This window comes from Homalodisca vitripennis, unplaced genomic scaffold (genome assembly GCF_021130785.1).
Source record: "Homalodisca vitripennis isolate AUS2020 unplaced genomic scaffold, UT_GWSS_2.1 ScUCBcl_1829;HRSCAF=5945, whole genome shotgun sequence".
NCBI classification, from domain to species: domain Eukaryota; kingdom Metazoa; phylum Arthropoda; class Insecta; order Hemiptera; family Cicadellidae; genus Homalodisca; species Homalodisca vitripennis.
In genome coordinates this window covers 33391-47775 of record NW_025777977.1, presented here as the reverse complement: position 1 = coordinate 47775, position 14385 = coordinate 33391, and the positions used below count along the sequence as shown (strand labels likewise).

General features: G+C 36.9%; 1 protein-coding gene across 1 annotated transcript in view; it reads right to left on the bottom strand.

The window, feature by feature from the left end:
* Window positions 1–13736, bottom strand: part of LOC124371697 (FACT complex subunit spt16-like) — a 49284-nt gene extending 35548 nt beyond the window's left edge. Inside the window, 10 exon segments of the mRNA XM_046830035.1 lie at window positions 1074–1260; window positions 2796–2944; window positions 3822–3936; window positions 7133–7284; window positions 7936–8082; window positions 9212–9364; window positions 9847–10008; window positions 10669–10770; window positions 13469–13492; window positions 13494–13736. Of these exon segments, the coding sequence (XP_046685991.1) occupies window positions 1074–1260; window positions 2796–2944; window positions 3822–3936; window positions 7133–7284; window positions 7936–8082; window positions 9212–9364; window positions 9847–10008; window positions 10669–10770; window positions 13469–13492; window positions 13494–13538 (1236 nt within the window). The 5' untranslated portion in view covers window positions 13539–13736.
* Window positions 13737–14385: the final 649 nt, after the last annotated feature.

The following is a 14385-nucleotide window of genomic DNA, read 5'->3' as shown; positions in this document are numbered from 1 at the left end:
TTCCATGCCGTCGCCGACAGCGCCGAGCATGCTGCAGACGTCTTGCCCTCTCCCTCCGCACCCCGCTCCCCCACGCACCTTCTCCGATCGCAACCCTTTGGCAGCGAGATCGTGGCGGCGCGACGGTACGTCATGTCAAAAATGGCGTTTCTCTCACTGAACTGGATAAAAAATGCTCTCTCAAGACAACTGAAAAACGTTATAAGCAGTCGAAATACAGTCGAAAACCGTACCTTAAACGCGGATAAACGTAATAAGCGGGAAACTTTATATGCGGCGAAACGGGGTCTGATTTTTACCGGGGTGGCACTATTCCAACGTTATAAGCGGGCGACGCTATAACCGGCTTACACTGTAAAAAAAGTGTGAGTAAATTGCCTTTATGCAACCTCTCACATTCAGGAAGGAGGTGCAACCTATCACAGGTTAAAGACAAAAAATTTTTTGTATTAAAAGAAATTTAGGTTTTAAAATTATCTCGAAATAAGGGGGAAAGAATATTTCCTATTAGAAAATACTAATATTTTACCAGCAAACAGCATCTTTCCTAAAGCAAAGAGAGGAAGTCCACATACAAGTAAGTTTAGTTCACTACTACAAACTGCTACAATTACGTATAAAAAAACTCAGTTTAAATATGCCAAAATCTATAAATTGTTTAATTTGGGAATTAAGTTATAAGTGAATATTCAAACTGTGGGAAAGATGGAACAGTATTGTCAGAAGATTTGTACTCTGAGATGGGCTGATTCCAGACTGGAGTTTCCCGGGATTAGGGACAGAAGAAGAGAAGTTAAAGAACTGCTCTACATTGTTCTGCACAGTAGATTTTGCTGAAAATACAGTGCAAAGAAAAAGGGTTTGAGATTTTAGGATTTTGCAACATTTTTAATGTATGTGTAAGGGGTATTCATATATCTATAGAGCATTTCAAAACAAATACCTACATATTGGAAAGGGAGATAACATTGTTGGAGTCACAGGTTCGACGTAATAGAACTAGTGTTACTGTACATCAATAATTCTGAAATAATACTTAAGTTAATAACACAAGGTTTGAAATGTTGACTCACTTCGTTGACGAGGACTGTGTCACCGATGAAAAGGGCGTAGACCTTGCCCTCCTTATCAGATGCCTCCTTGTTGACCAAGTTTGACAGTCCAACATTGAGGTTATAAACTTGTCCTTTTCGTGCCACCGCAAGAGTCTTGGGCCCAATAGTCAGTGAACTCTCTCGGAACTCAATTCCCATTACAAAACTGTAAATTAAAGTAGTTTTATAACTCCAGAACTTTATATTAAAACACATTATAACAGTTATAATGCATATTTTAATGATAAAAATACAAAATATTTAGCCTGAATAAGAAAAATACTGTTGCCAAAGTGATTGTAATAGAAAACTCACATGGTTTTTAAAATCACATACATTATTCTATACACTTCTTGTGGACCGAATGCTAGCCTAAACTAAATTTATAGCTTTATTGTTTAATCCTGGAACTGGCGGTCATATTTCTCTCAGTGGCAGAGTGTTTTAGTACTTCATACATTGCCTCATATTTATTTTATTATTACATGTTTACTATAAAGTACCTATGTCATATTATATATTTATTTATTCAGCATTGTTCAAGGAACATTTTTCACATAATATAATTAAAACAAAAAAAATACCCTTACTCTAACTCTTCATGAAAAAAAATTTTTTTTTTTTTAAAGAAAAGTTAGTTCAAAGTTTTTGATTTGTAAAATTGTTGTTGTTAGTGATATGCAAAATCCAAAATATAGAAAAGGAAGAGCATTTAATTCTGAGTAAAAATAAAACAACAAATAGTTTATAAGGTATTTATTTTTACATGTGGTAAACAATACAAAAATCATACACTGACATTCGAAAGTGCTACTTACCAACAAAAGTAAGAATTTCAAAACCCACTTGGATTTGTACAATCTTGTAACTATTAGTTTATATTAATTTTCTATTTTTTTATTTTTTATTATATATTTTTTTAATTATGTTCTGATTGAATGTCTAAATCGGAATCCTCATCGTTGCTTATTTCATATTCAACTAGTTCTCGAATGTCACTTGAACGATCGCGGAAATTACGATCCATATACACAACCATCATTACAACAAACTCAAACAAACAATAAACCAGTACAGAACATCATGCAGCTGACGAAATAACAATAGCCGAATAAACCAGTTGACTCATCGTTGCGCGCGCAACTAGCGCGGTACGCGGGAGAATGTAAACAAACAGTTCAGATTATAAAACGTATGGACGTATAACAAAACGATAAAATTATTTATTAGTGTATTATTTACATAAACTGAACCTTCCTGTTTAGATCGGTATCAATACCGATATTCTTTGATCGTGTTTTAAATACGTAATATTGAGAAATAAAAGACGTATTAAAACGCCCGATATCGGGCGCTGCCATCTAGGATGCGACTAAAATGCCCTATATCGGGCGTTTGCCAGTTCCAGGGTTAAGAACTCCTAGTCAAAAGTGCCTTGTATGGCATAACAGCCAGAGATGTACAAACACTATATCACAAAATTTAACGCTTGAGAGATATTAGGAATATTCAGTCAATGCCAATAATGTATCATATATATGTTTAATATATTAACTGAGAATTATTTATTTTATTTCATCTTCAGCCTAAACAAAAACTACAAGCATTCAAAATCTAAATTAAAAAATTTGTCATCAGGTAATATAAAGCGGATTAATTTTTTGAAATACTAAAAAAAAACAGCAAAACTGAAAAACGAACCCAAAATTCTTGACGAGGTTGTCCACCAGAGTTGGCTTCTCTTTCTTCGTGTAGCTGACGCCATGTTCGTAAACGTCACAGAGCTTCTTGCCGGCCTGCAGAGTTTTTATCAGCTCCTCCTCCAAATCAACCAGGAAATTGTAGTTTGCCTGAATAAAAATTCACAAAACTGATCAAGGTGAAAGATAACATGTAAAAGTCAGAGAGTTTAAGTTCAAATGAATAAGTAATTGAAACCACTAATTGCTACAATTACTCTTTAATTTATAGGATGAGCTTTAGTGAAGACTATGAGAGGCTGAAAAATTTTATTTGTCTCTGTGTATCTATCTGTCTGTCTGTCCACATGATATCTTCAAAACTAAGTGAACTATAGACTTGAAATTTTGCATGAAGCTTCATTTATATATGAGGAACACAGAGTTCGAAGATGGTGCTTGTCACTCCATGGGTTTTGGCTGAGAGTTAGCAAATACTTTTACATTTTCTTATGGGTACCCGTGATGGCAACGTAAAAAGTAGCAGAATATATAAATTTGAAAGCAAACTGAGTACAATCCTATGTGATTGAGTATGAACATGTGACGTTGTTATTCATAGAGTAAAATGGAAAATAATTGAGTGAAAAGTGAATGTTTTAAGTCTGTGGTAAGACTTAATTTCAGCACACTCTTGCGTTGTAGTAACTTCCAGAGCTAACCGGAATATTTTAATATTCAAATACTACTTTGAAACCTAACTTAATGAACAAAAATGTGAAAGCAATCATTACGCAACATATCCTGAGAAAGATTTTATCCGTAGAGTTTAAATTTTGCATGTAACTTCATATTTGCATAGACAAGAATGTGTTCTATGGTGGCGCTTTTCCGATCATGGAATTTGGCTGAGTGTCTATCTGCCTGCTGGACTTCTCGAGAATGAAATGAGTTATAGATTTTAAGTTTTCATGCAACTTCACCAAAACCTGAACATGGTGTGGTGTACCTTGTAAATACTTTGTTGATAAAATAACTGTTCCAGTACCTGGATGGCATCTGTGGGGTCTACCAGGAGAGTGCGGACAATGTTAGAGCAGTACGACTTGTAGCGGGCTCCCAGCGAGCAAACTATTGCTCCGAAGTGCAGATTGTTCTTGTCACTGCAAAAACATACGTTAACAATAATTCCATGTTGTATATATTTCTTGTATTAATAAGCAATAAATTTATAAACAATTGGAAATTCCACAAAGTAAAAATGTTATAGCATTTAACTGTTCAATCAGTAATCCAAACAAAAGTCACTTCTGCATTTATTATTATATCGCATTTATAAGAAAAGTTTAGACGAAAATAATGAAAACTATCAAAAACTTTGTGGACATTTACAGCACCGTGGAGGTTTCAAAGATTTCATTGTCGTAATGGTTCATATCCAGAATCTGGTCTGTCCTTCAAACGAATAGACCTTAGATAAGAGATATGAATCGTTATCATAACACTAAACACAAACTGAGAGATGGCTAACTTGCAAAGGTTAGCCTGGCTCATGTATCTTAGGGATAATTTGTATCATCATGATTCATGTACGCCTGTACTCAGATTTTTGTCAGTTTTTGGCATGAATCAAAGGAGACAAAAGGAAAGTGAATGCAGCCATATGTGAGTAAGACCTGAAACCAGTTCTAATTGTCTTTATCGCTGGTTGTTCCGGGAGTCAAGGCGAAGTCTGTTTACACATGGCTGTGATGTCTCGGTAATGTTTATAATTGAAATTTTAATAGCCGACACTGATCTCCAGTTCTTACAAACAACTGTCCGACACTGGTTACGGCAGCGCTCGCGAGAGCTCTTACGCCCGTTCAGACGCGATCATTACAAAATAAAAACACAATACAAAACTACAAAGAATTTTTTGTAAACTCAGTTCAGTCGAGGTTTTGATGAGACCGTGGTATCATAACATAACATAACTTTCTTTGTTTTAACCTATGTAATCTGAAGACCAGTTGGGACGTGTATGAGGAACAATCGTCCATAGACCAACCGAGGCCTCGGCCGCGATACGAGGGGTAAGCGGTGAGCGCTAGATCGAGCGGCGACTTATAGTTTAAGGCCCCGGGCACGATACGAGCGGTGAGCGACGAGCGTCAGAGCGGCACCGCTCTGCCACCGCTTTGCAATCAGGCCCCATATGTTGCCGTGCAAATGTGAAGAGGGGTGTCACGATAGACTTGAGCGATGAGCGACAGAGAGCAGCGCCGCTTAGCGTCGTAGGCACCACCAAACCCTGCCCGATTACTTTTTGTACGACGCTCGACGCTCAGATGAGTCATGCTTCTTCCCACGGTTTTCAGTCTAGTTCAAGATGCCAGATGAGCAAGAACCACGTGAGCCTCCGGCAAAAACCTAAGAAAAAGGGCATTGTTGCTTTGAAGAAGCTTAGTGATACTCAAATTGAAAGTTTGATGTGTGAAGTTCAGTGTCGTTACCTTACCTTAAAGTTACTACAAGCCTTTCTTCTGGCTTCACCTGCTGAAGTAAACCGATTCTTTTCTTCTCCAGTCTGCCCTTCAGTCTATTTAGAATAGAGTGTACTGGAAAAAACGTTCTGGATCTTCTTTCAACTGTTTGATGAGATGGTGGTACTCTCCATAAACCGTTCTTCTCCTGTTAATTGGATGAACTCCCCATCGTTTTATCCCACGCTTGCAACCCCGAACTACACGCCTTTTCAATATTGAATTTTCCAATAACAACAGAAGATGTACTAGGTCCTCACTCGAAGGCATATTGCAACACACTTGTGCCGCTTGTATCGTGACCACCCTCGCCGCTCTGGTGACGCTCGACGCTCGTATCGTGCCCGGGGCCTAATGTTTGAGTTGTATATTTGTAGAACACTCATGACAGACGTGAGCGGCAGGGCGGTACCACACGATGCCGCTTATCCGCCACCAATTCTAGACAATAAATGTTTCTACTGCCGCTCAGCCCTCAGCTGATTCTGTCATTGCTGTGCAACATGTCGGACGCAAACGCACCCTTCTTGTCGTTACTAGTTGTTGCTTACCCAATAATTTCCTATCCAAAAGATATCTTATCAGGTCTGGTAAAATCCAACTGAAATTCTGGCGTACTCATAAAACCGGGTTGCACCTCTTATCTACAAACCCGTTTGTATCGCGGTCACTTCCGCTTTACCGCTTAATGAGTACCGCTCGTTAAGCGCTAAAGTTCGGAACGATCGGTCAGCCGATTTTTTAATTATCCAATGCATAGTTACGTATTTTTTGGGAGGAGGAGCGGCGGCGCAGGAGTAGAATTAACCAAGATAAACTCCAATACATTTGTGGAGGCAACCTTCAGATGAAACTCGCGAACATATATCAATCTTCATTCATAATTTCACGATCCACGTTGCGCGTAAGATCCGATTTTTCGAGGTTAATCAGTTCTTGATTCAACGAGCTGTCAACTAATGACTTTGTTTTATAAGTTCTCGGAGACGCAAAAATTGACGGAAAAGATTCCCGGTTTTTCCCCGTTCGTTAAATTCCCGGCTTAAGACCATGTCACACTGCCGTGGCGTCGCGTCCGTCCATCCATAGTATGAACGTCCGCGTATGCCGCGATGGTCTCGAATCCCGTCAAACTACCAGACACGCATCCGCGTCCGCGGCCAACGCCATGTATTTCTAGGAGGGTGGAAGCTCAGTACACAATAAAATGTCGTCTGTGCCGGTATTTTGTAGTGAACCAAGAGACCCTACTTTACGTTCAACAGTTCCTTGGCTGGGTGAATCCAGCAGCGATAATAGCAGAGTGATGACGATTTGGTGTTATTATATTCAGTGGCACAAAGAGATCACTGGGTACATCCTATCAATAAAAAACGAAGGATGTTTGTCGAGTACCATCATTTAATGCATGACCTTGAAGCCGATGATGACAAATTTCGTACTTATTTTAGGCTAAACAAGGAACAGTTTGACGAAGTTTTAGATTTAATTGACCAAGGTGCTTTATGCGCATGCGCGAGCCATCGTAGCTTCGCCGACGTCGGCCAAGAATCGCTCCAGCCGCATATCCCAGCAGACGGCGGCCGACGGGACGAACGTTGCGCCACGTCGGTTATGTCAGTGTGACTTGTCCTATTTCAATTTGACAACATGGTTAGCGATTATTTTAAAAATCCATCCGCAGATGGACGGACGCGACGCCACGGCAGTGTGACGCCACGGCCTTTATTCCCGGTCGGGTGGCCACCCTGTAAAAGGATGACCAAGATTTTTATGTTGTCAATTGTGTACTTGTTGAACAAAATTAGTTGACTGTAATGACACTAAAACCCACCTGACAACACTGAACTTGAGGTTGTAATTACCCCCACTCTGGATGATAGCAGGGTAACACATGTCCAGGTTCGAGGTGTCCACATTACCCACATACTTCTTGTCCGTCAGGGCAGTCTCCACGCCTTCTGCCAACTTTGCGTGCTTTACTTTCTGAAACAAGATTTACCAGTAACATAAGCGTACTTGTCAAGGCAAACTGAAAACATTACACAGATCTGAAACAAATCCTTGAAGAACCCCTCTGGTTGATAGGAAACTGACCAGATACATGATCAATTGTATTTCCCATTGTATATTTAATCTCAACCAGTTGAGATATATTTCTTAACCTTCTCACTCGGATTATCGGTAAAAATGAATCCACATACCTGTGGCGGCAATTTTTGCAATAAAGGTTGTTGTCCTCAATCACGAACAGTAATTTTTTAAGCTGATGATAAAATGAATTAACTGAACAACAGACAATGGCTATGCTCTATTCTTTATTCTCTACTGATTGCTATAGCACCTAACATCGTTTTATGAGAATAAGCAACATAGTTGTGTAAATATTGATTTGGCCTGCTTGCTTCGACCTGCATATCGTTCTACTTGAGCAAAACCAGACGATATATGTTGTTAGTTTAAGGAATCAATGATGCTGAGCATGAGCAAGTGTGTTTACAACAGTCGATGCAAGCAAACAAATGTCTTCAAGTCAGAAAACATACAAATCTATTATAGTCCTTATAGATTTTTCATTTTCCTTAGGAATATGCTGGAATTAGGCATACAACAGTAATCTCATACGCTGCTAATTACCTTTTCAGCATCAATAATGTCCATAACCTGGTCCTTGAGATATTTGTTGAAAATATCGACGGACACTTGACAGGCTTTCTTCATGATTGTGAGTTCAGAATCTTCCTTAGGACTCATGATAGCAGCCACCCCCACACTCATGTCCACCTGCACACAGACAATACATAGAGTTAACGAGTACAGAACCTAACACACAATCAGTCAGTCAGTCATTAGTATGCCCTGAAACATTTAGTGTTGGATTGGCAAGAGTTGCAACCTAGGTTTGTTCTTTTAGTGTGCATAGGTGTACATTCCTTTTTTACCAGTTTAAATAATTAAAGTGCCATAAATTTTGACTTTTTATAGATTTTTACTGACATATTGTATCTGTTTGACATTTTGACCTTCATTTATAAAACCTATGTTGCACCATATTTTGACTTATTTATTTATTTATTTTAAATTTTTTTTTTTTTTTTTGCAGACATCTTTACTTTACTTTTATTTTTTATGAACGATTTATACATTTCTCTAACAGTATTTTTTTTTTACTCCAATTCACAACTGAATTTATTTTCCTCTTATAACCATTTTTTAAAAAAAAATAGACATATAATGTTATTGTCATACTATTGAAAAATAAGAAGCATTACCTTACACTAAAGCAATAGAATTTGTGCTAAATGTATTTCCTGCACTTTTTACTAACACTTTGGAAATACGTACTTTGAAATTCCATAAACATTTCATATCTTTCCTATTATTAACCAAGGTGTCTAGTAAAGTGACTTGAAGAAATTCCACAACTTTTCTATATTAATATTGCATCACGGGAAAAAGCCCAACCGCCAGTTTTCAAATCTTTCACTCACATTTTCAAACACTGCAGCACATCTAGTAGGTCAATAAGTACAATTTGAGGTTAGGACAATTGATGAATAAGTCGCAATAACCAATGACCCCACAGACGAGACAGTAGAAAGTTAACTGTTGTTTAAAACTTTTTAAAACACAAGTATTTAATGCAATCTGCCACGCACTAAAGGTTTAAAACAGGAGATGATGTGTAAGAAAATGTCTTCGATTTAAACTTATGATTTAATTTTAAGTCTTATGATTTAATAAGCTGCTCTTGTTATGACAAATTGTTGGCAAAGTAAATTTTAAAAAGCAGTTAAAAATTTAATTTTGTTAATGATTATCTAGAACCATGTTTTATATTGCTTCAAAGTAAATACAATGAAAATACCACACAAGAACCAAACCAGATCGTACGGATATGTAGTCTCTCTACCTGTGTAAAATTCTCTTTCTCAAGGACTGCTTTCCACGCAGTCATGAAAGGTCCGGGGTAGGCATCCTTGGCAAAAACACCGACATTCTTTCCGTACTTGCTGCCTTTTATGGCATCTACCAGTTTCTGGAATGCTGCTTTGTCATCTCCGCCCTGAAAAATTCATATCAATGTTTCAAGTTTCACAGAGATTATTTGAAGATGCTTTATTCAATAAAAAATTACATAAATGTAAACCTTATTATAGATAATAGACAAGTGGACTAAACATAATTCCTCCACAAGTTACTTGAGAGTGCGCCTTGTGTCACCAGCGATAACTCTGATCACTCTGCAAGATCTGCTACATCACAACACAATATTTTGTGTGTGTTCGCCTTAACACATACGTGATCTAGGGGGAAATGGTAACAGCAAATTCACATAGTTTCCATTGTGCCTAATAAGAGTGCAGTGACTTGTTTTCGGTTTCTTTTCATTTATGAGTCTTTTGTTGTTACACTATAACTTGTGAAAAGATAAGATATCAAGATTAACAAAAGTATAAGGAAAAACTCACATTCTGGAGTATGATTTGTAAACAAATTTTTTGAAAGGGTCGAAAATAATCAACACAAATAACTCATCTCCCTCACCTTATCTCTAGTATGCAGCTTGACAGGAGGTACACTGTTCTCATCCTTGCTGGCCTCCACCTGGCGCAGGAACTCTATCTTCTTTTTGGACGCCAAAAAGTGGATGGCGTCCTTGGTCAAAACCATGATGGTATCGGTCAGCTCATAGCCCAGTAGCCAAGTCTGGAAACAACAAATTATAGTTTAGTTTGCAGCTTCACAGGGCTGGTCTCCACCTGGCGCAAGAGCTCTAACTTCTTTTTGGATGCCAGGAAATGGATGGCATCCTTTGTCAAGACCATGATGTATTAGTCTGTTCATGATCCAGTGGTTACACCTGTATTTACTTTCATAGGTCAACTTGATTATCAAAATGATCAGTGGACACTGTCAAAATATTCTTTACACTTTTACTTTTCATGAAGGATAAATGAAGAAAAAAATAATACCTATACAACCATACTTTGGTCTGGTTATAACAAAAACATTAACTAAAAGTAATGTATGATGAAAACAGCTAAGGCAGTAGGTAATTCATGAGCAATACCAAAAACAGTTTTAAAATTGCTCAGGTAACTTACAGCTGTTGCAGCTAGATCTCACAAATATACAAACTGGCTTTGGAAACCGCATACTGTAGAGTTATTGAAGTTTACATCACATCAGTTTCTTGGAGTCAAGGAGCTCCTCTTCAGTTAATTTGTAAGCCTCCAAAACATTTCTTAAATGTCTAAGAATTATTAGGAGATTCGGCAACAAACATGCAGCTAGGAAGCATCTGGTATCCTAAAACCGCAAAATAAAAAATATCTACAAACGGAACTAAAAGAGCTATGGACAAACCTGAAGAGCAATAGACTTGCTGTAGACCACATCCTCATCTACTCCCACCCCTGAGACGAGGGCATCAGCTTTCCCCAGGCCTTCCGCTCCATTTCCTGCATCCTGTAAAAATTAATGACATAGTTAAACTAGTACTAACACAATAATTGTAATGACCTACTTGAATGCAATAAAGAATTATGCCACAAATAAAAATTTAATGTTATACAATTTCCAAAATTTGAATATCTATATACCAATGCCATTAATCCTTTGAAATTATATAGGTGCTCCAACTTACCATCTCATAAGGTGGTTTTGACATTCATATGAAAAAAAGGCTACAACAAGTCATGGTGGTTCAATCTTGCAGGTAATTCTCAAACCATTCCGAATAAGTATCTATAAGAGAACCATCCTACTTCAGGGCCTACCGCCCTACTCAAAAACTAACTTCCCTACCTAATGGTTTACCACCCTATCAAAAAACCTACGGTACTTTGGGATTATACCGACCACACCCAGACATGAATCGTTATTTCACATTTCGTTTCTACTGATTACTAGATTAGCGTAGAACAATATTTCGTCAATATAAAACAGGAATTGTCTTATCGCAAACACCTCCCCATCCTCAGACAGAGGTCAAAGTCGAGCGTCTAGTAGATAACGTGATTGCAGAGTCTCGCCGCCCGTTCAGCTGGTGCATCGCTTTGTTGTACTTCCGTGTTTTACCTCTACATTTCTCCAAACACAAAAATTCAACAAAAACAAACATTTACCAAACTAAACTTTTTATTAAAAAAACACTCAAAAACTTGTTTTTTATTCTTGATCACATTCCGCCACCCAAAATGCGAGTGCCTCCGGCCATCAGCGCGGGCTTCGGCAGCACCTTCGGTGCTGCCCCGCGCTGATGTCGACGAAAGAAAAACATCCCTCGAGATAGTACCTATCAGTAAAATATCAAATTCTAGAGGGGCTAATCAGAAATATAAATTGAATTGTAATGGAAAGGCAATGATGTACCGTGCAAATCACGTGATGCCGCGCGGCCTGCCGTAATCAGGATTCTCGAGAAAGATAAGATAACAGCGACAACAATACCGTTCACAATACCTGGAAATGCTTGTAAGTTTGTAATTTTGTAATTGAAGAGTTGTTTTTTCGTTCTATCATGTTTGTTTCTATAAATTTCTATTTTTGTGTTCTTCATACTGGTGTGGTCGGTATAATCCCAAAGTACCAAACCTACTCTAAACCAACCACAGCGTGACATTTCCATTCCTAACCTCATTGGTTACGCGAAAGTGTCTTGGCTGTTATTAGTTGCCAAGTGACCTAATACCAGAGAATCTTTATAAGAATGCCAAATCATACAGTCCAGCTGTTACTGAAATAACAGTATCCCCGTAGTAGGTTACTGTTGATTATCCTGTTACGGACACTAATACTGCCCATCTGTAATAGCCACAAGTACAATGGTGATGTACACGTTTTATTTATGTTACAAGATGTCAGACACATTTATCCTTCAAAATAGTAAAAAGTAAGTAGGTATTGTTAAACACTGTTTTGTTTGTTACATTTCATAAATACACATAGCATAGATAGACTAGTTATTTGTTTATCATTAAATTATTACTTTGTAACCCACTGACTACAAATTTTAAAAAATCATATTTTTACCGCCCTCAGGTACCAAATTCATTTTTAATTTTGCAATTGAAATCATTGTGTAACTGTTTAGCCTTAATTACAAATATTAAAGCACCATATAACATGCTAAAATTGCATTTTATTATCTTATATTATAAGTATTCAGTTGTCTAGAAACCAGATCCACCACTATAAACAAAACTATATGGATCAATACCTTGCCTTAGCCACTCCAAGTTTAGGTGTGGTCACGTAAAATTGCATTACCACTTTCACTAAACATTTCATCATCAAGGTTACTATTATCAATAACTTTATTTTTACTTTCATTGAGTGTGTTTTCCACAAATTTACTGTCTCTCAGAAAAAAATTACATCATTTCAGATACTGCAACCACAAAAAGCTCTTTTATTTCTTAGGTCAAATTCTCCTGATTTTAATATTATTTGTTATTTTACTTGTAGGGCATCCAAGGATGGCATCACAAAAACTGACATCAGCAGCAACCAATACGAGATTAATTCATGGTCACAAGACCTGTAATGTAAAGCACAAATGCAGAACAATGAAATATTACTTCGCCAGAAAAGTAGTTCCACTTTTAATGTTCCATATCTTCATTATTTGTCGACTCCTCCCCATAAAACCTTATATTATTTTGTTCCGGAGAATAATAGCAAAGGTTAACATCTTAAAACTCGTCTTTTGCAACTCTAGCCGTTAATTTCACATTTACCTTTTCTTTTTACTAAAAACATTACCAAAAACAAAAATCATGAAAATCTCTCAAGTTGTTATTGCACAACAGTGTTTTTCTGAAAAGCTTGCAAATATACAAAAATCAGGCCATCAGTTTAAGGGGATAACATAGCAAAATATCTATATCACTCATTGTGTTAAACCCAGCTTTATTACCTTTCAGGTTCATCAATCACTATTAGGAGCTGATTTTAATTTAAATAGACTAAAATCTTACTAGCCTATCAACTGGTGTCCAATGTGGTGAGACAAAAGATTGTAAAATGAACTAGTATCAGACCATGATAACCTTAAAATAATTGACAAAATAAAATCGAGTTTGAATACATATTTTCTGGATTAAATTTGACTAACGTATATCTATTTGTACATTTTCACAATGAACTTAATCCTATAACTTACGTTCCAGCCAGAATATAAACGTTTTCATCCGCCTGAAGAAGGCATCTTTATCCAGAGCGATGTTAGACATTTCAACTGTAATTCCTCAACACAACTACAGCAGCTTGTTGGTTTCTGGCAAATAGTTTTAAAACATTACTATTTATTGAAAGAAAAATGTTTTGGCAGGAGATTTCACTAAAAGGAGCTTTTATTCTTCCAGTGTAATAAATAAATAACTCACCACCACTACAACTCCACTTACTCTGTAGCACAATATGGCGTTAAAGAGCGGCAGGCGCATTGCAAAGCAATTACAGACAGTGGGGGTAGTAAAAAAATGTGGGAATGATAAATTACAAAGAGTTTAATCGATTATAATCTATGATTGAAATGAATTACTCGTATGTCTAAAACTGTAAATTTTGAATGGCCCTTATAATAATAAACAGTCAAACCAGTAAAAGGCCAAAAATAAGTAGTCAAAAAGTTCAGCGTTATCAGTTTATAACGTTTGTGAAAAATAATATAAAACTATGACATAAATCTCAAAAGTACATAATCTCTAAATTAATCTTTGTAACAATGTATAAACATAATTGCAGTGTCCCACTAGTAACCCGAGAAACTTATCAGGTAGTTTCCTCTTACGAAAATAATGAAAAAGTTCATATTTATTTATTTATTTATTTATTATTATTTCAACGGCATCCGCCAATATACAATAATTTCACAACATTTTCATGCAACTTAAATATAACATCAACAAAATAAATAACAACTAATTAAATTACAGAAAGTAGTGATTATGCAGTGGAATAATAAATAAGTATAATATAAACATATGCCGGGAAACGCATTACAAGAAAGCTATGGCTGGCGAAAGATTTCGCCCGGTTTTCTAGGAAAGGACGGAAATAAAGCCAAACTGATGTTTT